The sequence below is a fragment of the Zymoseptoria tritici genome, chromosome 6 (assembly GCF_000219625.1).
Source record: "Zymoseptoria tritici IPO323 chromosome 6, whole genome shotgun sequence".
NCBI lineage: Eukaryota > Fungi > Ascomycota > Dothideomycetes > Mycosphaerellales > Mycosphaerellaceae > Zymoseptoria > Zymoseptoria tritici.
This window is the reverse complement of record NC_018213.1, coordinates 1,279,482-1,302,361: the sequence shown is the minus strand read 5'-3', so window position 1 is coordinate 1,302,361 and position 22,880 is coordinate 1,279,482. Positions and strand designations below refer to the sequence as shown.

The following is a 22,880-nucleotide window of genomic DNA, read 5'->3' as shown; positions in this document are numbered from 1 at the left end:
ATCCGAGCTGGAAGATGCTGCCAATGCACGAGAGGTTCACCCTGCGATGGCAAATGTTTGAATTTGATGGAGTAAGTCGATGTTCAGTCGTGAGAGTGAAAGTGATGGCAAAGGACGAAGCGACGAAGCGAAGTCGCCCGCCCCGCAACACCCTCACAGAGCCCCACCACTCGGCCAACGACATCGCCCGAGCTGTTATCATCATCCACCGACAATTGTAGGAGGGACTTGCATCGATATCTTCATGGGCATATACAGTGCTGAATGTCCTCATGCTCCCTATCACACCTTGGTAACGGCCTTGGTTCGACATAAGAGATAGGTTTGCTCGAATCCTCTCTTCTGCTACCACCTCCCTTACCCTCGCATATCCGCTCACTGCCCTGGCCTCGTGTTCCTCAAGCGGAAAGCTTTCAAAGCCATTGACTTCTTCTTCTCGCACTCCTCAGCGGACAACATGGCGACCTCTCGAGGAATTCGCATCGCCATAGACCGCGGCGGCACGTTCACCGACTGCGTAGGCAACCCTGGCTCAGGCAAGATGGAGGACGACGTCGTGATCAAGCTCCTCTCCGTCGATCCCTCAAACTACGACGACGCACCTCTCGAAGGTATTCGACGACTGCTCTCCAAGTTCACCGGCGAAGACATCCCTCGAGGCACACCTCTAGACACGAGCAAGATCGAGAGCATACGAATGGGAACTACGGTGGCTACGAATGCCTTGCTTGAGAGAAAAGGAGAAGACATTGCTATGGTCGTGACAAAGGGCTTCAAAGATTGTTTGGAAATCGGGAATCAGAGTCGACCGGACATCTTCGACTTGGCGATACGGAAGCCAGAGGTGTTGTACAAACGGGTCGTGGAGATTGAAGAGCGAGTAACATTGGAGGACTACGCTGAAGATCCGGAGCGGACGTCAACGAAGGCAGAGGGTATACAAGATGCAGCGTCCGATGCGGAGCTGGTCAAGGGACTATCGGGTGAAGCCGTGAGGGTACTCCAACGACCAGAAGAGAGCAAGATTCGGAAGCAATTACAAGAGGTGTTCGACTCTGGACTGAAGAGCATCGCGGTATGTCTAATGCATGGATACACATACCCTCATCACGAAGCTATGGTGGGCAAAATCGCGAGGGAGATTGGCTTCGACCACGTCAGCTTGAGTCATGAACTTATGCCGATGATCAAATTGGTACCTCGAGCAACGAGTGCGTGTGCGGATGCATACCTCACACCGGCGATCCGGAAGTACATCGATGGATTTCAGAAGGGCTTCGAGGGTGGACTAGGCACAGAGAGCGTGAAGAATGAAGCCGGTGCAAAGGGAGCCAGATGCGAATTCATGCAGTCTGATGGTGGACTGGTAGACGTGGATAGCTTCTCTGGCCTGAGGGCGATCTTATCAGGACCAGCAGGAGGCGTGGTCGGCTACGCACTCACGAGCTACGACCCGGAAACGAGAACACCCGTCATTGGATTTGACATGGGAGGCACGAGTACAGATGTCAGCAGATACGGCAGTGGCCGATACGACCACGTCTTCGAAACGACAACAGCAGGCGTCACGATCCAAAGCCCACAGCTCGACATCAACACTGTAGCTGCAGGTGGTGGCTCACGACTCTTCTTCCGTAACGGCCTCTTCGTTGTTGGCCCAGAAAGTGCCAGCGCCCACCCCGGACCAGCATGTTACCGCAAAGGTGGACCCCTTACCATCACTGACGCCAACTTGTTCCTTGGCCGACTACTGCCTGACTTCTTCCCCAAAATCTTTGGCAAGAATGAGGATGAAGGTCTGGATGAGACTGCCAGTGAGAAGCTGTTCAAGGAACTCACGGCCCAAATTAACAAAGAGGAGGCCGGCTCGGGCAAGGAGAAGGAGATGAGCGCGGACGAAGTCGCCTACGGCTTTATCACAATCGCTAACGAAACAATGACGCGTCCCATCCGCTCGCTCACCGAAGCGAGGGGTCATGATACGAGTAAACACCGCTTGGCGACGTTTGGCGGAGCAGGTGGGCAGCACGCCGTGGCCATCGCAGAGGCGTTGGGAATCAGTCAGATTTTGATCCATCGCTACTCGTCGGTGTTATCAGCGTACGGCATGGCCTTGGCAGACGTGGTTGATGAGCGACAAGAGCCCGAGTCGAAAGTCTGGTCGGAAGAGGACCAAGAGGTGCGCAAGTATCTGCAAGATAAGATGGCGGAGTTGAAGAAGAAGTCGACTGCTACGTTGCGGGACCAGGGTTTCAGTGAAAAGGAAATCCACTTTGAAGAGTACCTCAACATGCGGTATCGTGGGACCGAGTCGGCGTTGATGATTGTCAAGCCGGGGAAAGAGGAGAGTGAGAAGGACTTTGGCGGAGATGAGTGGGCGTTTGGCAAGGCTTTTGTGAGGCAGCACGAGCAAGAATTTGGTTTCACGTTGCCGGATCGGGATATCGTTATTGACGATGTCAGGGCGAGAGGTATCGGGAAAACTTTCGAGGGCTTGGAAAAGACTGTTGACCAGCAGCTCAAGGAGATCAAACCGAAGGATCTCGGCAAGGATGAGAAGGTGTATGGGAAGAAGTCGGTGTACTTTGAAGGTGGCAGGCAAGACACTTCTGTCTACAAGCTTGAAGATCTGGATGTCGGCGATCGCATCAGAGGCCCGGCCATCATTGCCGACGGCACGCAGACGATTGTTGTCACGCCGGAGGCTACGGCTTTGGTGATCAACACCCATGTCATCATTAACATTGGCGAGTCTGATAGCCAGGATAAGAAGGTCACCACGAAGGAGGTCGATCCCATCATGCTGAGTATCTTTGCTCATCGCTTCATGGCGATTGCTGAGCAAATGGGCCGAGCTTTGCAGAAGACGAGCGTCAGCACAAACGTCAAGGAGCGGTTGGACTACTCCTGCGCGCTGTTCGATGCAGATGGTGGACTCGTCGCCAACGCACCGCATTTACCAGTTCATCTCGGCAGCATGTCGACTTGCGTCAAGAAGCAATCTGAGCTATGGCGAGGGAAGCTGAAGAAAGGAGATGTCCTCGTTTCCAACCACCCCATGTTCGGCGGCACGCATTTACCGGACATCACTGTCATCACTCCAGCCTTCAATGGCGACAACATCGTCTTCTACGTCGCCTCTCGCGCTCACCACGCCGACATTGGCGGCATTCTTCCCGGGTCCATGCCTCCCCACTCCCGCGAACTCTACCAAGAAGGCGCCGCCATCAAATCCGAAAAGCTCGTGTCAGAGGGCCACTTCAACGAAAAACGCATCATCGAGCTCTTGCAAGACGAGCCAGCCCAACATCCAGGCTGCTCCGGCACGCGCTGCCTCGCCGACAACCTCAACGACCTCAAAGCCCAGATTGCCGCCAACCAAAAGGGCATCAACCTGATCTCCTCACTCATTGCCGATTACACTGAGCCAGTCGTACAGTTCTACATGCGCAACATCCAAGACAACGCCGAGCTCTCAGTACGAAACCTCCTTAAATCCGTCTCCTCACGCTTCGAGGGCCAAGACCTCTCCGCAATCGACTACATGGACGACGGATCCCCTATCCAACTGAAAATCACAATTGACGCAGAAAAAGGCGAAGCCGTCTTCGACTTCACCGGTACCGGCCCAGAAGTCTACGGCAACACCAACGCCCCCGAAGCGGTTACCTACTCCGCCATCATCTACTGCTTACGCTGTTTAATCTCCGAGTCCATCCCTCTGAACCAAGGCTGCCTCAAACCCGTCACAGTCATCATCCCGCCGAAATCCTTCCTCTCGCCCTCCGGAACCGCAGCAGTCGTAGGCGGCAACGTTTTGACCTCCCAGCGCGTCACCGACGTCGTGCTCAAAGCCTTCCGCGCCTGCGCCGCTTCTCAAGGCGACTGCAATAACCTCACCTTCGGCTTCGGCGGTAACGTCGCGGGTGAAAAAGCAGTCAAGGGATTCGGATACTACGAGACCATCGCCGGTGGATCCGGCGCGGGACCCACGTGGGATGGGACGAACGGCGTGCACACGCACATGACTAATACAAGAATCACGGACGCGGAGGTCTTCGAGAGGAGGTATCCCGTGATATTGAGGGAGTTTTCGCTCAGGGAAGGGAGTCATGGCGAGGGACAGCATAAGGGCGGCGACGGCGTGGTGAGGGATATTGAGTTTCGGATTCCGGTGCAGGTGAGTATTTTGAGTGAGAGGAGAGTTTATCATCCGTATGGATTGGAAGGGGGAGAAGATGCGCAGTGTGGACGGAATATTTGGGTTAGAAAGGTGCCGAAGCTGAAAGGTAGTGATGCGGATGAGGGTGTCAATGGTGAGGAGAAAGCTAAGACCAATGTTGTGGAGAAGAAGGACAGTGAGGAAGAGCAGGATTGTTGCTGTGTCTCGCTTGGTGCGAAGAATACCGCTGCCATGAAGGCAGGCGAACGTATTATCATTCAAACGCCTGGAGGCGGTGGATGGGGCCCGGTGGGCAAGCGAGCGCAGAAAATGGAGAAGGAAGATCCGAAGAAGGCGTGGAGGGGAGGAAGTGTAGCGAGTCGGCAGGCGGAGGCGGAGGCTTCTGCGTAGATGTTATGATCTCTGATGTATATAGGCATGGTACATGGAGACGATTTACAGAACTGAGACCTCAGGTGCGTCGAGAGCTTGTGCTTCGCTTTGGTGTGTTTAATGAAGCGCCAGCGGCACAGCACAGCATTCTGCCGTCTAGCTGGAATACAGGTCAATCGCTGTGTCTACAAGACTACTTCAGGCAGCCACCTTATCAACCTTACAAGCCTGCCTCGTCAACGAAAGACTTGTGATACCCTTTCACGATGCGTGTCGACCAACCCTCAACACCACCCTCCCGTTCCATCGAAATGTCAACCCGCCCCTCCTCCGAACTCCTCTACATTCCGTATCTGATCGCCTCCTCCTACGGTCTCCCCGCCTCACACCTCTCCCTCCTCACGACCTCTCTCATCTTCTACTTCCACTACAACCACGATCTCTCTTGGCTCTCTATCCTCCGCAACCCTCGCCTTTGGCTTACCCTCCCCGCCGCTGACACCACTATTCTCCTCTGGATGCTCTACATGTCCAAGCACGGCTTCTTCGCGAACAAATCCATCGTCGACTCGCCTTCCGCTCGGAAACCCAAGATGGAAGAAACGCCACAAGAATTCTCGGGGCAGACCTCTTGTCCAACGACGGTCATGTCTCGCTTCAACACGCAGTTCCGCACGCAGTTCCACGGCTCCGAGCCACAAGTCTTTGGTTTCCCTTCCTCAGGCGGTATCCTCACGACGCGCTTCGACCTCGCTGTTGCAGGCTTCTTCGATCTTTTTGGCTGGAAGTCGTCGAGCGAGCAGAGGATCCGAATGAAGAAGATGCATTCTGCGATCGTTTGCGGTTGCTCGAAGTGGAAAGGTTGGAAAAGCGAGTATGACTTTGTGATGAAGAAGATTCGGATTGAGTGATCGACGGAGGAGGAGAAGGCGAGGATGCAAAGAAAGGCGTTCATTGGGTGGCCCGGGAGGAAGTAGGATGGAGTGTGGGTGTTGAGGATTACGGGTGACACCTTCAGAGGCAAGAGTGATTGGCCCGAGAACTTTGGGATGCTGGGAATGTGCGTGAGTATGGCGGAGTGGTGTGCTTCGTTGGAGAGGTGGGCTGCGAGGTGGTATGAGGATTGGAGGGAGGTGGAGGAGTCTCGTGAGGTTGCTGAAGAGCGCGGATGATACGTCTGTTGCGGAGGATCTGTTCTTGAAGACTGTACACGAACTCTGGATTCTCTCGATCCGTCAAGTCTAGCCACTCCTGATTTTCCAATTTCTCGTATCCCGGCTGCGCTCGAATCTTGGCTTTGAGGACGTTTTGGCGGCGACACCAGAAGTAGATGAAGAGAATGATGCAGACACAGACGCAGTAGCAGGCCAAGATAGTGATGACGCCTGGGATGTATCGAGGAGCATCTTGCGGGCGAAAGGTTTGTGGGCCGCTGTCGAGGTGTCAGTCGTCTTATGATCGTACGAAGGTGTGGGAGAAGGAGGCATACATGATATTCCCCACGCAATACGCAATGAGATACATCGCCGCGACGGTCGTCTTCTTCGTATATCCAGCGACATTACTGCTGATCAGACTCAACAAACAGACAAACGGTGTCGGACTCGCTTGCGTTAGATAGTATCCCGCCAGTCGTCCTTTGATGTTCTCGAGCGGCAAGCCAACGATCAAAGCCACGCCGATGATGGCGGTAATCATGCCAGTCGAGGAGATGAGGATGCGGTTGCGATATTTGTCGCCGAGGTAACCGCAGGCGACGAGAAAGACGATTTCCACGGCGCCGCCGGGAGTGCCGTAGAGAAGGGACTGTTTGGGGGTGTAGCCGAAGGAGGTGATGAGTTGGGAGAAGAAGTCCTGAAGCAAGGGGCTTACTAAGCGCTGACCATGAGGTGTGACCATGTCATTCAGATGCCCCGGAGCCTGCACAAAACCCAAGACTCCGCGCGCTTCACCGGAACGATCATCACGCCATTACTCTTGTTACAACGACACGATCAGCAGCTATGTCCGGCCCGGGCGTTACCATTCCCACACGCACCAGCAGCCTGCGAAAAAGCTCGCCGCGCAGACGAATTGCACCGCGAGATTTCGGTGAGGAAGCAGAACAGCTTAGGCTCAAGCAGAAGGATTCAGTAACCTCGTTGAGGTCTTACAAGTCGTATGGATCGGAGTACTGGCGCGCACAAGCGGAAAATGAAGATCTTAAAACACAACAGTCCCAGCTGTGTTATGAGCAGAACTTTGGAGCCGAAAAGGACAACGCAGAATCACAGCTCGATCCGAATGTCAACGAGCAAGACCTTCTCGCCCAGATTGAGATCCACCAGGGGTTAACGAAGCTTCTCAAAGATTATGCACGCAAAATGGACAGCAGCTTCGCATTCCCGGCATCAGTAAAGCAAGCATGGATATCGCTCTTTACGACTTCACCACAAGGTCTCGGCTACAATACAGCAAAGTCTGGCGGCGAAGGTGGCGGCCGGGATTCAAGTACTCAAAGTAACATGCGCAAAGAGACCGAAAAGGAGTATGGTACACGCCATCCAGATGCAAGAAAGGAACACTTGCAATGGTGCTGCGTTACGAGGGAGTATTGGCCAGCTGGAAGCGTGAAAGCAGCACCCTTGTTCCCATTCAAACACGGCCCCGTTATCGCCAAGGCTCTTTTCCCGGGCCACCCTTCAGACGAGATCGACACGGCCAAGAATTGTTTGATACTGAGTGAGGGAATCGAAAAGTATTGGGATCAGCACCTTATTTCGTTTGTGCCAGATGTGTCAGAGAGCTCCGTAGAGAGTATTCAAGCATGGAGCCGTACCTCGCCGAAGGAGTACAAGATATACATCCACGATCTCAAGGCAGAAGCTTTGCAGCAATGCTGTGGAACGGCCGCGAGCGAACTCACCTTTGTGGCTCTACACGGCAGGAGAGTGGAGTTCTTGAACGACTTTCGACCTTCGACACGGTTCCTGGTATTCCAGGACATCAAATGCAGGACCTTGGCACTCAACAAGCTGAAAAGCAACGAGAAGGTGGAAGCTGCCAAGCGGGAGTTCGGCAAAACCTATTGGGGCTCAATGGGGGCATGGATCAAGCACAGTATGATGGTCGCGCATGTCGAATCCCTCGGGTGGGATTTTCCGCGCGATCCTGCTGATATCTGCGAAGAAGAAGTTGATGATCAGAGGGAAAGCGGATTTTTGTCCGCTCTCATCGCCAAGGAGACCGGACCCAAAGTCGAGCACGGGGACGAAGACGACGATGGAGTGGAGGACGGGACGGAGGATGGGTAGCGAGCAGGCAACCCACTCAGCGAGGCTTTACCGCAGAACATAGTCAGCTCGCTAATGCAAATACTCACACCGTCGTCAATGGGATCGTGCTTCCACGTCTTCAGCATCTCCACGTATCTGTTGAAAAGCTGGGGATCCGCCGTGGAATTTGCCCCTTTGTGAATCAGCTGTTTATCGAGCCACACGCCGGTTTGTGTCTTACTGATAAACAGCGGAGTATTCAGTTTCGAGATGTGCAGACTGCGTTCAAAAGACCGGAGAGATGGGTTGATATCGTCGGCCCAGTATGCTTCCGCTTCCACCAGGACCCGAAGCACAACTCCGCGCCACGCGCTCTGTTCAACTTTGCCATGCGACGACAGCACGGAGGGAGTGTGCGGAATGGACAGCCAATGCCAGACATACTCTTCGGCACCTTCGGCGACCAAAGCATGAGCCAAACAATTCAAGAAGCGAGTATTCGCGCTCAAATCAGCCTGATCGTAGTGCTCGGGCTCTATGAGCCAAGATAGAGCCCTGATGCCAGGACCCTGGGGAGTACCTCGGAACATCCTGCGCTGTTCTTCTTTTGAGCCATTGGAGGAAGCATAATTCCTCGCGAGTAACAGTTCCAAGCATCTCTGGGCCATCGAAAGATCTCGCGAACGACCGGAAAAGAAGCTCAGCGGTCGCTGGCGTAAGGCATCGGGCAGCGACTTTTCGATCGCAGCTCCGTCCAATGACTGAAGCCATGCTTCGGGATCAGGTATTCTGGATTTCTTCGCGGTCTTACGAAGGTAGTATTCATAGAACTGCTCCTTTGTGAATGGTTTTCAGTCGACCACTGCAATTTCGGGCGCCAGTATCCCTTTGGCTGATCATCTTCACCGCTTCCATCGGACCGCCATCGACGGTGCAACGTGGGGCAGCCTGACACGAGACAGCGACGGATTAGGACGCCATCTCTTGAGTATCTCGGGAACCGGATGCGAGTGACGACGCGTGAGGTCGAAAGACAGGACATCTTCGAATGGCAACGTTTGTTTGTTCCCTAGAATTGAGTTTGTGCCGGGCGACTAGTGTCATTCTAGCTGACCAGGAGCTTAACGCAGCACAGTCAGTGTAAAGCAGCACGGCATCCCTTTCGCAACGGAAGCGGAGGGAGGCACGCTCTGTCCGTCCAACGTACCGCGAATAAACGCTGCAGCGAAAGTCGTACAAACGCTTCCCTCCTCCCGTCCGGGCGCGAATCAAAGGGTGGATCGAAGAAGGAGTCCGAGCCGGCGAGCTATATATTCGAAGCTCTTCTCTCGGGCGTATTAAGCCATCCCCGGTGCTGTAATGCAAGTCAAGGCTGTTCCGATGCTTTCCATCCGCGAAACAGTCACTCTGCAGGCCGCTACGGTGCGATTCGTGGACGGTACTGCTTCCTGGGCTGTGTAGAATACTCTTCTTCGAAAGATCTGGCATCGCGGCTTCCGTTCAGGTAGGATCGTAGCGCCGCAGAATTCGTGGTGTGATCGACATTTTGCTTATGCTTGTAAAAGGCCTTGGGTTGAGATGAGCGAGTTGTGATTTCGGAAGGGGTGGAAAGATCTCGGACTCAGCTTGCTTTCTGCTTTGAGCCTCAGGCCCCGAACATCAGATTTCCGAACTATATGCGTTTCTCTGTCGATAAGTTATGTCGCTGCTCCTCCCTTCGCAAACACACTAATGCAGCTCGCTAATGCAAATACTCACACCATCATCAATCTCTCTCCCACCCTTTACAAGAACTGCCATCCTACAACTCCCAATCCCAGCAAGAGTGTCCAGCCAAGGTTGCCGCTCTCCCTCGCAGCGGCGCCCTTCTTGCCCTGCCCGTTCGCACTTCCATTGACCGTCGGCTCCTTGCCCAAGCCCAACGGCAGACCCTGATATCCAAACGTCAAATTCTGCGCCACGCTCGTATTGTAGCACGAATCGCCGGCGATATTCACACCCATGAGGTCGTTGGCGTGTACGATGAACATGTACTTCTTCTGGTCGAGGTCTTCGAAGCCGGAGGTGTCGTAGGGAAAGCGGTCGGACGAGTCGGTTGCGGTGGTGTTGCGGAGGAAGATGCATTGGACTTGGTCGGGGTAGTCTTTTGCCATTCTGGGGAAAGTTAGATCAGCTTTGCTGTGAGTTTTTAGTTCGCCTGGTGGTAGACTCACTTGGGGTAGTCTTTCATGACATCGCTGTTGGACGTGTCCGCGACGAGCACGAACTTCCGCTTCGGGAAAGTCTCGAAGATCTTCGTCAACAAAAACTCGCGAATGCTCAGCGTCGCGCTGATATCGGAGAAGTTCAGCGGTCGGGTGTCGAAGCTTCCTGCCGGGTATGTGTTGTAAATGAACTCCTCATACGTTCGCGTGACTTGCTCGGGCAGAGTGGTCAGGTAGTGGAAATGCGCGTTGGGCAAGCTGGAGGACCAGTTGGCGTAGATTTCGGGCATGTTCTCCCAGGCGACAAAGGGACGCGCGAAGGAGTTGAGGAGACCTTCCTTCGGATCGTAGATTTTGGTAATGCGGAGAATGTCGTCAATGTCACTAATGACGGTGATGCCTTCGTCCGGAACGAGGTAGGCTGTGGCATTGCCCTCGGTAGTGTTGCTGACGAAGGTGCTCAGTTTTTGGATCTGCTGGGTTTCATTTCCGCGCATCAGGCCGTTGCTGTTGATCGGAAGGAAGACGTCGAAGTCGCCTTGGTCTGTTGTCTTGTACGGGAGAGTCACTTGTTGAGTCTCGCCGGCACCACCCTCGAATGGGCCAACTTCAATGGTTGAGACGTTGACAGTGTCTTGTTGCACGACAAAGATCGACGCCGTCACATTCCGAGCCATGTCAGCCTGGGAATCTGGCAGCTTTTCGACGGATGTGTCAATCAGGAAGATGTTTGCGAGATCATTGAGCTTCTCTTCGGTGATGTTGGGCTGCTTGTAGATGTTGCCGTGAAACCTGACGTTCCAGCCCTGCTCGGTATAGTTCGCATAAGGAGGGATGTTCAAAGCCTGCGTCGGGACCGCTGCCAGCTGCTCATCGTTCAAACCCAACGAACTGACCACGGACTCTCCAGTCGGGAAATTCTGGAAAAAGTTTGGAATGCCCGAGGCTACATATGAGGGAACATTGCCCAGATCGCTTAGGACGCCATCGACACCCGACTGAACATCTGATGCGATGCCTTGGGCGCCGGACTTGATGTCTGAGATGATGTCGCGGCGGAGGTTCTGGTGAGTCCTGCTGGGATAGTTGAGTACTGGCGATGGAGTGATGAGAGGATCTTGAGGATCTTCATAGTTGGGAACAGGTCCGGCGGAGACAAGAAGGCTCAAGAGGGACGCCGGGAGAACCAGCGCGCGAAGAGTGAACGTCGCCATGATGATTGAGAGGACACGCTGTGGTCGGGGAGGAAAAGTCCAGGAAGCTGTCAAGCTGGTGGAAGTGAACGCGACTCAGCTATGAAACGTGAAACCCGGTGCAGTGCCTGGATGATTTATATGTCTCACGAAGCAGGCAAATCCAATGTATTTCTTGGACATTAGAGTTTGCCGCCATCCGGGCTCGGCTGTTGCAGAGTGCAGCATCAGGTGACATCACCGTCTCTTCCTTTCTTTCTCCATCTCCGACTGGTCAACTTTCATCTTCAAAACCAGAAACGAAGAACATTCACTTGCATGGTGGTTCACGCACGTGGCTGATAGGACACGGCTAACGTGAGAGGCTCGTGACAGGCAACAAACCAGTTCGCTGTTCGTCTCGCTACAACGCATCACTGCCGCACAGCCTCACTACGCCTCACTACGCCTCACATCTACACCCAAGTCATGGCTCCAATGCCAAGAGCTCGAATCAATCGGCTCGGTAGTTCAGCGCATCCCTGGATGAACCACATCAGGAATACCACGCTGCCTTTTTGGATCGGCTCTTTGTCGAATACAATGGCTATTGTATCGCAGACAATGCTTGAGTGTAACTTCAAAGAACAAGTGTCGAGCGGCTTTGCTGTCACGACCGGACAAGACTTCTTTGTGCTCCATCACAATGCCACTGTCCAAGACTGCACATATACGTGGACGAAGCAGCACATCTGGCTCACTCCTTCATCCAACCCTCTCTGACGATTCACACACTGCTCCGGAAGCAGTCACAAGAACCGTCTAACCCACCCAAGACATCCGACGATGTCTCCTCGCAGCGACTTCCTTGCCACCGGGCTGGTCCCGATCGACTTGCCTCCTCCAACTGAAGATGATGAAGAAGGTATCGACTGTCCCATCTGCTTAGAATCGCTAACCACCGCTTTCCAGCTCCCATGCCATTCCCTACACGTATTCCACGATGAGTGTATCCGGACTTGGCTCAAATCACACAACTCCTGCCCGCTCTGCAAGAGTGTCCTCTTTGGATCCGGCGCTCCAAACTCGACTGTCCGCAACGCCAATCTCGCCCGACAAACCGTCGTGGACCTGGAAGGCAATCTGGAACACTTCTCCATCGCCCCCATGCGCCGACCCGCTATCGCCGCCAACGCCGACATGGCCGCTGTCTTCCTCGTCACCATCCGCGAGCCTCGTACAGACGGCACACAAGTCATCGGTCAGATCGGTTCGTTGGCGAACGAACAGGCCATCACGGGTCTTGGACTTGTCCGAGCTGCCGAGCAGATTCCGCAGGTCATCGTTATGGCTAATGTTATATTCGCCAGAGCGATGGCTCAAGGACGATCATACACGGACGAGCAGTGGCAGCGTTGGATCCCTCCGGTCAAACACATCCTCAACCGCATTCGCCAGAATGACGGGAAGATGATGAATGTCGGAACCTTTCCGCACAGTCTGGATCGCGAGTGTTCGGAGGACCTGGAAAGGATCTATCCGGGTGCTGGACGAGTTCAGGGTGTGCGTGCAGGACAAATCGAGGCGGGTTTGGTCAGGGAGGACTTTCAGACGCTGATGAACTACGCCGCATTTCTGATGTGGTGGGCAGTGAATCGGCCTTTGATCAGGAGAAGGTATGGGCATGGAAGGAGGCTTAGGTGTGTGGTGATGTAGGTGGTGGCGGATCGCGATCGGAGGATATCTGAATTCTGGACAGGTAAGTCGAGACGTAAGTACTTCTTCCTCTCCCGGTCTTGTCGTTCGCTCTTCCATAGGCATCAAGAATAGAAGATTGTCCGAACCAGGGTCTTTGTTCCGTTCCACGTGTTTCCGCCGAAGTACAATGAATTAATGATGCAGATGGAACCAATAAAGTGCTAGAATGCTCCGACTCTCACTTCGACATATCACTCAACTCTCTATTTCACGGTCCTATGTTCTATAGTAGTGAAGTTGCATTGCTCCTGTCGTCTGTCAACCCTAACCCTAAGAGCGTCATACACTTCGGAGGAGCACTGACCAGCCGCGGGACAGCCCGCAATGCGGAGATAGGGATGACATGAGAGGTCTCGAGTCTCGGCTGACGATCTGCTCCATCCGATCGACCGAGCAAGACGTGAGGTCCAGACGGGAGCTTCTAACAACGCAGCCGAAATGCAAAGCAGCAACGAATCGTAGCAAGAGGCCCAAGTGACTTTCGTTCTTTCTTTCTTGCCTTCTCTCCTCCCATTCCCTCTCCTAACCCAGCCGAACGACCACTATACACACCACGATGTCCACTCACAAGCAAGACGAAGCCTACGCCGCCCACCGCAAAGATCCCTCCAAGTTCTGGGCTCACCAAGCCGAACAAATCGCCTGGCACAAAGCCCCCCAAACACCCTACAAGAAGACCACCAAGAAACTCTCCTCGGGCATCGAACACCCTTCCTGGCAATGGTTCCCTGACGGCGAGTTGAGCACCTCCTACAACTGCGTGACGCGACACGTCGAAGCGGGACACGGGGACAAGATTGCGATTATATGGGATAGTCCGGTCACCGGCAGGAAAGAGAAGATCAGCTATGCACAGCTGGAAGAGGATGTGGCCGTTCTCGCGGGGTCGCTCAGGGAAGAAGGTGTCAAGAAAGGGGATGTGGTGATAATATACATGCCCATGATTCCCGCGGCGTTGATCGGGATGCTGGCCGTGGCGAGGTTGGGTGCTATTCACGCGGTGGTGTTTGGTGGGTTCTCGGCTTCGTCGCTCGCGCAGAGGATCGACTCGAGTCAGCCGGTGGCTATACTCACAGCGAGTTGTGGCATTGAGGGTGCGAAGGGTCCATTGGCGTATAAACCTATGGTTAGAGGTGCGATTGAGCAGGCGAAGCATAAGCCGGAGAAGGTGTATATTTGGCAAAGGGATGAGTGTAGGTGGGATGATACGAAGCGGACGGAGGGAGAGAGGACGTGGCAGCAGAGTGTCAAGTCAGCGAAGGCGAGGAATGTGAGGGCGGAGAATGTGGCGGTGAAGAGTAATGATGGGTTGTACATGTGAGCTTTACTGGGGAATGACGTCCTTTGAAGAGGAAGCTGACCAGCGACGACAGAATATACACGTCCGGCACGACCGGCTCACCCAAGGGTGTCGTTCGCGAAGCCGGCGGCAACGCAGTGGGTCTCAACTTCACAGTACGCTACGTCTTCGGCATTCGCGGTCCAGGCGATGTTCTCTTTACAGCCAGCGACATCGGCTGGGTTGTTGGGCATTGCTACATCGTCTACGGCCCTCTCCTCGCGGGCGCCACCACAGTCCTCTTCGAAGGCAAACCCGTCGGCACTCCCAATGCAGACACATTCTGGCGTATCCTGGACGAGTACAAAGTCAACACCATGTTCACCGCGCCGACTGCCCTCCGCGCCGTCCGAAAAGAGGACCCCGAATCAAAGTTCTTCTCCAAGCGAGGAGAGAATGGTGGCTTGAAGAACCTCCGCGCCCTCTTCCTCGCCGGCGAACGCAGCGAACCAAGCATCGTAACAATGTACGACGAGCTCCTCCAAAAATACTGCGCACCCAACGCCACAGTCATCGACAACTGGTGGTCCTCCGAATCTGGCTCGCCCATGACATCCCTCGCCCTCCTTCCGGGCGTTGCATCCTCCTTTGCTGACCAGCAATACTACAAACCTCTCCCCATCAAACCTGGCTCAGCAGGCAAACCCGTGCCCGGCTTCGACGTCCAAGTCGTCGACGACGAAGGTAAACCCATTCCAGCAGGCAATATGGGCAACATCGTCCTCGGCATGCCGCTCGCTCCGACAGGTCTCACGACTCTCTGGCAAGACGAAGAAAGATTCTACAAAGGCTACCTGAAACGCTTCGACGGGAAATGGGTCGACACCGGCGACGCGGGCATGATAGACTCAGACGGCTACGTGCACGTCATGTCCCGCGCCGACGATGTCATCAATGTCGCCGCGCACCGCCTTTCTACCGGCGCTATCGAGCAGGCCATTTCCTCCCACCCAGACATTACAGAAGCAGCAGTCGTTGGATTTCCAGACGCGATGAAAGGGCACGTTCCTTTTGCGTTCATCGCCATTGCGGATCCACCGGCAGACTTACTCAAAGATCTGAACGCGAAGTTGAGACATCATATTGGTCCGATTGCGAGTCTAGCAGGCTTCATCGCTGCGCCGGGAATCATTCCCAAGACGAGGTCGGGTAAGACCTTGCGTCGATGTCTGAAGGAGATTTTGGAGCATGCAGTGGAGGGAGACTTTGATAAGGATGTGGTGTACCCCGCGACCATTGAGGATCCGAGCGTGGTGCAGAAGGCGAAGGAGGCGGTGAAAGAGTACTTCACGAATGGAGAGGGAAGCAAGTTGAAGGCGAAGTTGTGAGTTAGGCAAAGTATTGAGGTGTTGGAGGTTCGTTGTACACTTGCGATATTTTGTATATTGTGAAAGGACACTCGAGGAGGCTTATGAGTTTGACGTGAAGAGCATGATGTCAATGACGAACGAAACACATTTGTATCCAACAATTTGGTATTGACAAGAGCGATCAAATTTTGTATAAGAGAATCGTAATGACAGTCATGCTAAGGGGTAGTCCGCTTGAACGCAACAAGCGCTCGCTATAATAACATTAATCATCCAAAGAAAGGGAGAACGACCATCACTGCTCCATCCGTCCAAGCGAAAGCGTAACCTCATCAATCACCCTACATCTCTCCATCAAGACCATTCCGATCTCTCTTCCGCTTCATCCTCGCCCAATCACTTGAAGTAATCCTCCCCACCACTCAGCATAGCAGTAGGACAATCCGTCCCTAGGCCACTATCGCTAGGGGGCGCCCACTCACTCTTTCCAATTTGCGGCGGCATCTCCAACGGCGACTCATCGTCCTCCTTCGCCACGACTCTCTCGGCTCCCAGCTCCGCCTCCGCCTCCTCCTCTTCTTCATCAATCGTGCTCGTTTCGCCACCCGCAACTATGCCCGCAGCGGAGTTGCTGATGCTGCCCAGACTCGTACGACGATCAATCTCGCTGCCGGTCATGTAACTGCCTCCCGTCAAGTAGCTACCCGTGTCGTAGGTCATGTCGCTGGGCGCATAGCTCCTCCGCGACTCGAGCTCTGGCGTCTCGCCGTCGGTGATGTAGCTACCAGTGCCGTAGGTCATGCTTCCATCCGTGCCGGAAAGGTAGCTCTCCCTCCTATCGACGGTACCAGCTTCGCTGACTCCAGCACCCGGCGACTCCAGATCGTCTTCCTCGTCGGCTTCAGACAATGTTTCATTCTCCTTGTTATGGACCGTCATGCTGGCGTTGCGCTTCGTCGACCACGAAGGTTTGCGCTGCATGAAGTTTGTCTTGACAGAGTGGCTGCGCTTCATGCCACCGCTCTGCATCCCGGAAAGAAGGCTGGCTTTCTCAACCGCAGGAACAAAAGCGTGAGCTCCAGTCGGCACGTTATGCGCGATTTGGTTGAGCGACATGATACGACGCTCAGCGGTGTTCGGCGCGGGTCCGTTCCGATTGAGACCAGGACGAGACTTCATTGCCATGGCGTGAAGTGGCTTGAGATCCGGAACTGAGGAAGTGACGGTGTGGGAAGACATGGCGGATGCGTTGCTGGGAACGCGAAGGTCGCGGCCTTGAGGTTTCTTCTTTGGCGCAGGTTTTGCGGTCTTCGAGAGGAGAAGCATGCGAGATTGATTCATGACGCCTTCGAGCATGCGGCGTTCGATTGCCAGGGCTTTGTTGTCCATTTCGTGGAGCTCATCGCGGCGGATGAGGAGGGCGGTCTGCATGGCGGAGACGTCTGCGTTCAGACGAGACTTCTGAACGGCAAGTGCTTCCTTCTCAGCCTTGAGTGACTCAACAGCTTGCTGCAGAGTCTCCTTCTCCTCGTTAAGAACAGTGATGTCTGCTTCAAGCTGATCCTTGCGCTCAAGACGACGCTCGAGAAGAAGACCGATCTCCTCAGCTTCCTTTTCCTTGCTCTCGTGGTCCGCGATGATTTGCTTGTTCTGAGCGGCGACGAAAGCCGAGACCTCAGCAGCTGTAGCCATGACCTTCTCGTGTATCTGGTCAAGTCGCTCGACCTGGATGGAGCGATCGCCAGCTTCCTCGACATGCCCCATGAGCTTGTCGAGCTTCTCATGAACGGCAGCATCGTCGTACTTTTCCACCGAGGGTGCCACTTCGACCGCAGCTGGTAGGAGAGTCGGCAGAGACGTCTTCAGGTCTTCGTGATGAGATCGCACCCCTTCCGCATGAGCTTCGACTTGTGCCTTGGTGTCCTCAAAGCCGGCTCGGAGCGTTTCTTGCAAGTCCTTGACCGCTTGTGCTTGCTCGGCAGCCGCCTCCGAAGTCTGTTGAGAGTGCTCGTAGTGCTGGTTAATGAGCGCTCGGACCTCCTCAAGAGTCACCATAAAGCGTGGGTTATGCTCAGACATGTCGCTTTGAACGATGTCGACAGCGGCGAGTACTTTGGCGACTTCGTCGCGAGTGGCAAGGTGCTCGCCCTTCAGAGTCTCGGTAGTCTCTTCCAGCTTGCTGTGAGTCTCGAGAGCCTGATTGAAGACGGTCTTGGACTCTTCCGCCATCTTCTCCATCGTGGAGGGGAGCTCAGCCATGAAGGTTGTCATGGCGGTGCCGAGGGTGTCGATGGAGAGCTTGAGATCGTCGGTCATCACCTTGGTGCTGTTGAGCAGCTCTTGCTGTTCTTGAGCCTTCTCCTCCACCATTGCGGACTTGGCCTCTGCGGCCTTCTGAGCATCATCGTACTTGCTCATCAGTCCATCGAAAAGGCCATCGAGCTTCTCGGTCAATTCTTTGATGATTGCATCTTTGTGTTCGGAGTGTCTCTCCAAGACTGTCTCCGAAGATTGCGCATTGTCGGTCTTGATCGCTTCCAGAGACTCGTGAGCACGCTCGAACTCTTCCTTGACCTTCTCCATAACCTCCTTGACCTCGGAGATGACATCTTCGTGACCAGACTTCTCCTCGAGGCTCGCAAGAGTGGCGCCAAAAGTATCGATTGATAGCTTGAGCTCGCCGTCACTCATCTTCTCGACCAGCTCATCCTTGACGCCCTCGATCAAAGTCTTGACTTCGCCAAGCTGATTGATTGTGTCCTCGAATTCTTGCTTGCGGTCATCGAAAGCCTTTGCGGTGACAGCAATGTCGGTCTCGTAGCTATCGCGCATCTTGTCGTGACTCTCGCGAAAGTCAGCGATGAGGCCTTGCAGCGACTCGATGTCGGCCTTAGACGGCAGATCCTCCGGATTTGGCAGTGCAATCTCATTGACACTGGTCTTGATCTCGGTGCAGAGGACGCCGAGCACATCGAGATCGGCCTTGGTCATGACTTCTGGCTTGGCCTCCTCGGACATAGCTTCAAGTTTCTCCTTGAGCCCTTCCGTCATCGTCTTGATGTCTGCGGCAAGGGTCTCAACAGCTGCAACATCACCCTTGGAGGCAGAAGTTGCTTCGAGCTTCTCGGTAAGAGTCTCAAGCGCTTCGTTTGTGACTCGGACAGCCGCGTGCACTTCATCGAGGTTGTCCTGGGTGATTGCAGTTTCAGGATCGGGCAGCTTAATCTCCTCAAGGTGCGCTTTGGTATTGCGAAGCAGCGTCTCAATGGCGTCGGTGTCCTCCTTCAATGCGGCACCTTCAGGCCCACGTTCGCTCTTGGCAGCCATGGTGGATTCTTGCAGCTCGCGGATCATACTCTCCAGGCCGGCCAGGTCTTCTTTCATCGCTGCACCATCTACAGGTAGTGCAGAGCGTGGCATGTCTTGCACCGTGTGATCCATGGCCTCGATCTTGATCTGAAGTTGAGCAAGCAGGACCTCGACCTTCTCCAGATCGGCGCGCTGAACACTCTCGTTACCTGGAGCGTCGGCAGAAACCTCACGTGATGCTTCAGCCTCAGGAGCATCGCCCAAGACAATAAGACCGCCCTGTGAAGCACCACTGCCTGAGGTGAGCTTGGACATCTCAGCTCGCAATTCAGTCAAGCCATCCTTTAGGGTGTCGAGAATCTCGTAGTTGACAGTCATATCCAGAGGCTTGTCGAGCGTCTTGATGACATCGGTACGGAGGCTTTCGAGATGCTCGTTGAGAGCATCCAGCACCTGTCCCTGATGGGAGACCACACTCTCCGGATTATCAAGCTTCTTCTCCAGGTGTGATCGGAGATCATCGAGGCCAAGTCGCAGTGCATCAAGGACTTCTTCATTTGACCCACTGTGTACCACGCTACTAGCGATGGATGTACGCAGATTCTCGAATTCTCCGCGGATCGCCTCCAGTTGCTCGTCAGTGAGCGCTCCGCTTGAGCTCTTCGCGGTGGACTCCTTGATCTCGTCGACAGTAGCCTTCAGAGCATGCAAAGTGCCAGCATGCTCGCTGGATCCACCACCAACGACAAGTGCACTACCGAACGAGTCCCGGAAGCTCTGAAGCTCTTCCTTGATAGCACCAAGTGTCTCGGCGGCATGGTCACTTTGGTCTCCAGAAAGCTGCGTGCGGAGGTCGTCCAAATTCTGGCGAATGTCGGAGACGATGGCGTCCTTCTCAACCTCGCTGACAATTGCATGGAGCGACTCCTTCAAGGTGGACAGCTCCTCCCGCAAAGTGTGGTGAATCTCGTCGAAACCGCCGGAGGACAGCCCGCTCACGTCACTGCCGTTGAACTTTGCATGCAAAGCGCCCAAGCTATCTTGAATAGTCTCGATGAGCTCGTTCTTGTCCGCCGAGTTGGCATTGAGGATAGCGCCTTTGAGCTGCTCGAACTCCTCCTTCATGGCCTCGTTGAGATCCTCATTCGACTGAGAAGATCCTTCGTCCCGGGTCTCCAGGTGTGACTTCAACCCGTCGAGTCCTTCTTTCAGCGCGACGATGACAGCCGCATTCTGGACGACATCAGAGGCGTCAAGATCTCGCGAGGTTTCCCGATTCGCCATGGTCGTGTGAAGGTGTTCGAACTCGGACTTGATGTAATCCAGCATCTCCGACTTTCCAGTGTCGTTCACAGGCCCCTGGGCGCAGTAGCCTTGGACATCCTGTCTTAGCTGCTCCAGGCCCATCTTGACCGAGTCGACAATCTCATCCTTACCCGTCACATCCTGCGCCTTGTCCACGTACGACTCGACGTCCACACGCAGCCTCTCGAGCCCGTCGTTGACGGCATCGAGCACCTGCTCAGTGTCGCGACCGTTGGCTGCGGAGTATTGCTTGAATTCGCCTCGCATTCCGTCGATGAGTTCCTGCATCTGACTGATGACTTGTTCGCCGATGCCGCCAAATGGAATTGCGGAGCCATCCAGACTGGCCTTGACTGCGTCGAAAAGATCGTTTCGGCTGATCTCGAGCTCACGTGGTGCGGAAGGCCCATGATTCTCCATGCCTAGCTTGATGGCATCGAATACTGCCGCGTGAAGGACCTCTTGATTGACTGCAGCGTCTACGGGAGGAGGCTTGAAGTCTTCAAGCGTCTGTCGAATGGTGCCGAGAAGCTCGTCCTTGAGTTCTGACAGCTGCGCTTCGGGATATGGTGCTTGAAAGTCTTTGAGTGCTTCTTGCATCACCTCAAAGATCTCGCCCTTGTCGATGTTAGCGACAGGTGGCTCGGCGCGGGTGTTGCGGTATTCCTCGAGTCCTTCTTGCAGGACAGCCAGGATCTCGTCGCGCTCCAGACCAAATTGCTGAAGCTCAATGTTTGGCTCGAAGTCTTTGAGGCCTTCCTTGACGGCGTCCAGTACGCCTTCCTTGTCTAGGGTCGGCACGTCGGCTTCTGCGGTTGGCTTCGAGAACATGCTGCTGTGTTCGGCGAGGGCATGCTTGACGACGGCGAGCACTTCGTCTCCGTCAGCGCCGGCTCGCGTTGTGGAGAGCTGCTTGAATGCATCATCGTCCTGCTCAGCCCGCTGCTTGAGAGCCATCGTCATGTGCTGCTTCAACTCGGACAGTCCTTCCTCCACGACCCGTTGAATTTCTTCGAGGTGTTCCATCTCCCGGTTCTCATTCGCAGAACGGTCCGCTGTGGTGTTTGCGTGCGATTCGCCAATCTGGTCAAGCTTCTTCCCCAACTCCCTGCCCATCCCAAGAACTTCTCCCCTCAAATCACGGACGAGGCCCTTGACTTCGGAAGTAGTGCCACCAGAATGTGAGATGGAATCCTTGATGCGCTGTAGTAATCGCAGCACCTCATCCTGGGCGGCAGAATTGCTCTCCTTCTTCGAGTCCTTGCGAGGAGTGTCAAAGTTGAGGTCCAGCTGTGGTGGTCCATCTCCATTAGGCATGTGGACCAGAGCTTGTGATTGAGACTTCAACTTGATGAACTCGGACAGCTCTTCGACCTTCTTCGCTGCGTCGACATTGTCTCTGCGGCTCTTCTCCAGGAGTTCTGCGAGGGTAGACTGAAGACGTTCCTGGCCCTCCTTGGTGACCATCTCGCGGATGATCTTCTCCAGCATGGCAACACTAGCAGCGCCTTCCACCGAATATGGTGAAGGTGAACCGCAGCGGGCATCATCGGCGAAGCTGTGGGCGCTTTGTGCTCTAGGCATGCTATGACGTTTGCTCGCCGATGGAGGCGAGCTGAACATGTTACCATCAGGGTAAAAGTTCCCAAACGATTGACTCCGCGGTGTACCCAGTGGGGGCGGGCCAAGCAGCTGTTGTGGTATTGATGAAGTTACACTCCCGGCCAACTCCTTCAAAGTCTTCCGAATGTCCTCGTCCCGGGAGTGGGTAGCGCTCTTCAACGCTAATAGATCCGTAGCGTTGTCTTTGCTGCGTCTGCTGAGCTGAGCCATTTCCTTCTGCAAATTGGTCGCAATGGTTGTGATGTTGAGCAATTGACTGGAGAAGTCATATTGTGTGGGCACCCGTGTACCGCCAGGAGTGCTGGGTCGGTTGGTCATGTCGGCAAGCGAAGGAGGCATCTCAGGCAGCTGCATGTTCTGCAGTGCAAGCATCGTGGCGGATGGAGGTGTGTTCTCCCCGAGGATTGCTTTGCAAGGTTGCCGAGACGAAGGTCGTGGAGTCGGTGTATCTTTGCTCGGATCGCGTTCGGGGAGTGTAGGCGATGGTGGATCGAATGGGTCGTCCTCGATACTGCTCATGCGGTTGTACGGGAGGTATGCGCCTCTTGATGTCGGCCTGTCCGGCGCACGTTCTGGCGAACGATTGTTGTTGTTGTCCAGATAGTTGCGCAAATCCTTGACGTTGCCCGTCTGCAACTTCTGCAGCGATTGCATCCGCTTCTGAACACCGCCTTTTATGAGAGACCGCTCCGGCGATCCGGACGCGTTGGACGTGTATGTTGACAAAGGTGTGCTCTCGCGGGCTCGCTCTACTATTTGCTTCGCCGCCGCGGCAATACCTGCGGAGGTGTTCGGTTTCGTCGCCGGGCTGCCATTTGTCGTATTGAGAGGGAGAGGCGGTGGTGCGCGATCGGGAATGCCACTGTCCCACCTGCGAAACAATTTGATCAGTACAGTCATGGCATGTCGTCGGTCTCTCGATGTCACTCACATTGGGACACCAGCACGACTGCTAGTGCTCGATTCGGACCTGGAATGCTGATGATGCCGATCGCGAGATCCTTCTCTATCCGTAGCCGCCATGTTGTGTGTGGATGGGTGGTGGTCAGGT

The 22,880-nt window shown here is 54.6% G+C and overlaps 8 protein-coding genes across 8 annotated transcripts; 5 read left to right on the top strand and 3 right to left on the bottom strand.

The window, feature by feature from the left end:
- Positions 1-158: 158 nt before the first annotated feature.
- MYCGRDRAFT_73114 (uncharacterized protein) lies at positions 159-4,573 on the top strand (the record flags this gene model as incomplete). The annotated part of the gene is made up of 1 exon (XM_003851799.1): positions 159-4,573. One exon carries the CDS (start codon positions 458-460, stop codon positions 4,571-4,573), a length of 4,116 nt encoding a protein of 1,371 aa, XP_003851847.1.
- Positions 4,574-4,821: 248 nt separating this feature from the next.
- On the top strand, positions 4,822-5,466 carry MYCGRDRAFT_93883 (uncharacterized protein; the record flags this gene model as incomplete). Its single annotated transcript, XM_003851800.1, has 1 exon — positions 4,822-5,466. One exon carries the CDS (start codon positions 4,822-4,824, stop codon positions 5,464-5,466), a length of 645 nt encoding a protein of 214 aa, XP_003851848.1.
- A 103-nt stretch (positions 5,467-5,569) lies between these two features.
- Positions 5,570-6,454, bottom strand: MYCGRDRAFT_93882 (uncharacterized protein; the record flags this gene model as incomplete). The annotated part of the gene is made up of 3 exons (XM_003851442.1): positions 5,570-5,987; positions 6,045-6,361; positions 6,428-6,454. 3 exons carry the CDS (start codon positions 6,452-6,454, stop codon positions 5,570-5,572), a joined length of 762 nt encoding a protein of 253 aa, XP_003851490.1.
- Positions 6,455-6,918: 464 nt separating this feature from the next.
- On the top strand, positions 6,919-7,848 carry MYCGRDRAFT_93881 (uncharacterized protein; the record flags this gene model as incomplete). The annotated part of the gene is made up of 1 exon (XM_003851801.1): positions 6,919-7,848. The coding sequence occupies one exon, from the start codon at positions 6,919-6,921 to the stop codon at positions 7,846-7,848; it is 930 nt and encodes a 309-aa protein (XP_003851849.1).
- A 1,550-nt stretch (positions 7,849-9,398) lies between these two features.
- MYCGRDRAFT_73109 (uncharacterized protein) lies at positions 9,399-11,345 on the bottom strand (the record flags this gene model as incomplete). The annotated part of the gene is made up of 2 exons (XM_003851441.1): positions 9,399-9,963; positions 10,023-11,345. The coding sequence occupies 2 exons, from the start codon at positions 11,225-11,227 to the stop codon at positions 9,594-9,596; spliced, it is 1,575 nt and encodes a 524-aa protein (XP_003851489.1).
- Positions 11,346-12,031: 686 nt separating this feature from the next.
- MYCGRDRAFT_93879 (uncharacterized protein) lies at positions 12,032-12,948 on the top strand (the record flags this gene model as incomplete). The annotated part of the gene is made up of 2 exons (XM_003851802.1): positions 12,032-12,861; positions 12,945-12,948. The coding sequence occupies 2 exons, from the start codon at positions 12,032-12,034 to the stop codon at positions 12,946-12,948; spliced, it is 834 nt and encodes a 277-aa protein (XP_003851850.1).
- A 458-nt stretch (positions 12,949-13,406) lies between these two features.
- MYCGRDRAFT_100498 (uncharacterized protein) lies at positions 13,407-15,610 on the top strand (the record flags this gene model as incomplete). The annotated part of the gene is made up of 2 exons (XM_003851803.1): positions 13,407-14,260; positions 14,317-15,610. 2 exons carry the CDS (start codon positions 13,500-13,502, stop codon positions 15,608-15,610), a joined length of 2,055 nt encoding a protein of 684 aa, XP_003851851.1.
- A 378-nt stretch (positions 15,611-15,988) lies between these two features.
- MYCGRDRAFT_73105 (uncharacterized protein) lies at positions 15,989-22,729 on the bottom strand (the record flags this gene model as incomplete). Its single annotated transcript, XM_003851440.1, has 3 exons — positions 15,989-17,452; positions 17,555-19,597; positions 20,141-22,729. 3 exons carry the CDS (start codon positions 22,727-22,729, stop codon positions 15,989-15,991), a joined length of 6,096 nt encoding a protein of 2,031 aa, XP_003851488.1.
- Positions 22,730-22,880: the final 151 nt, after the last annotated feature.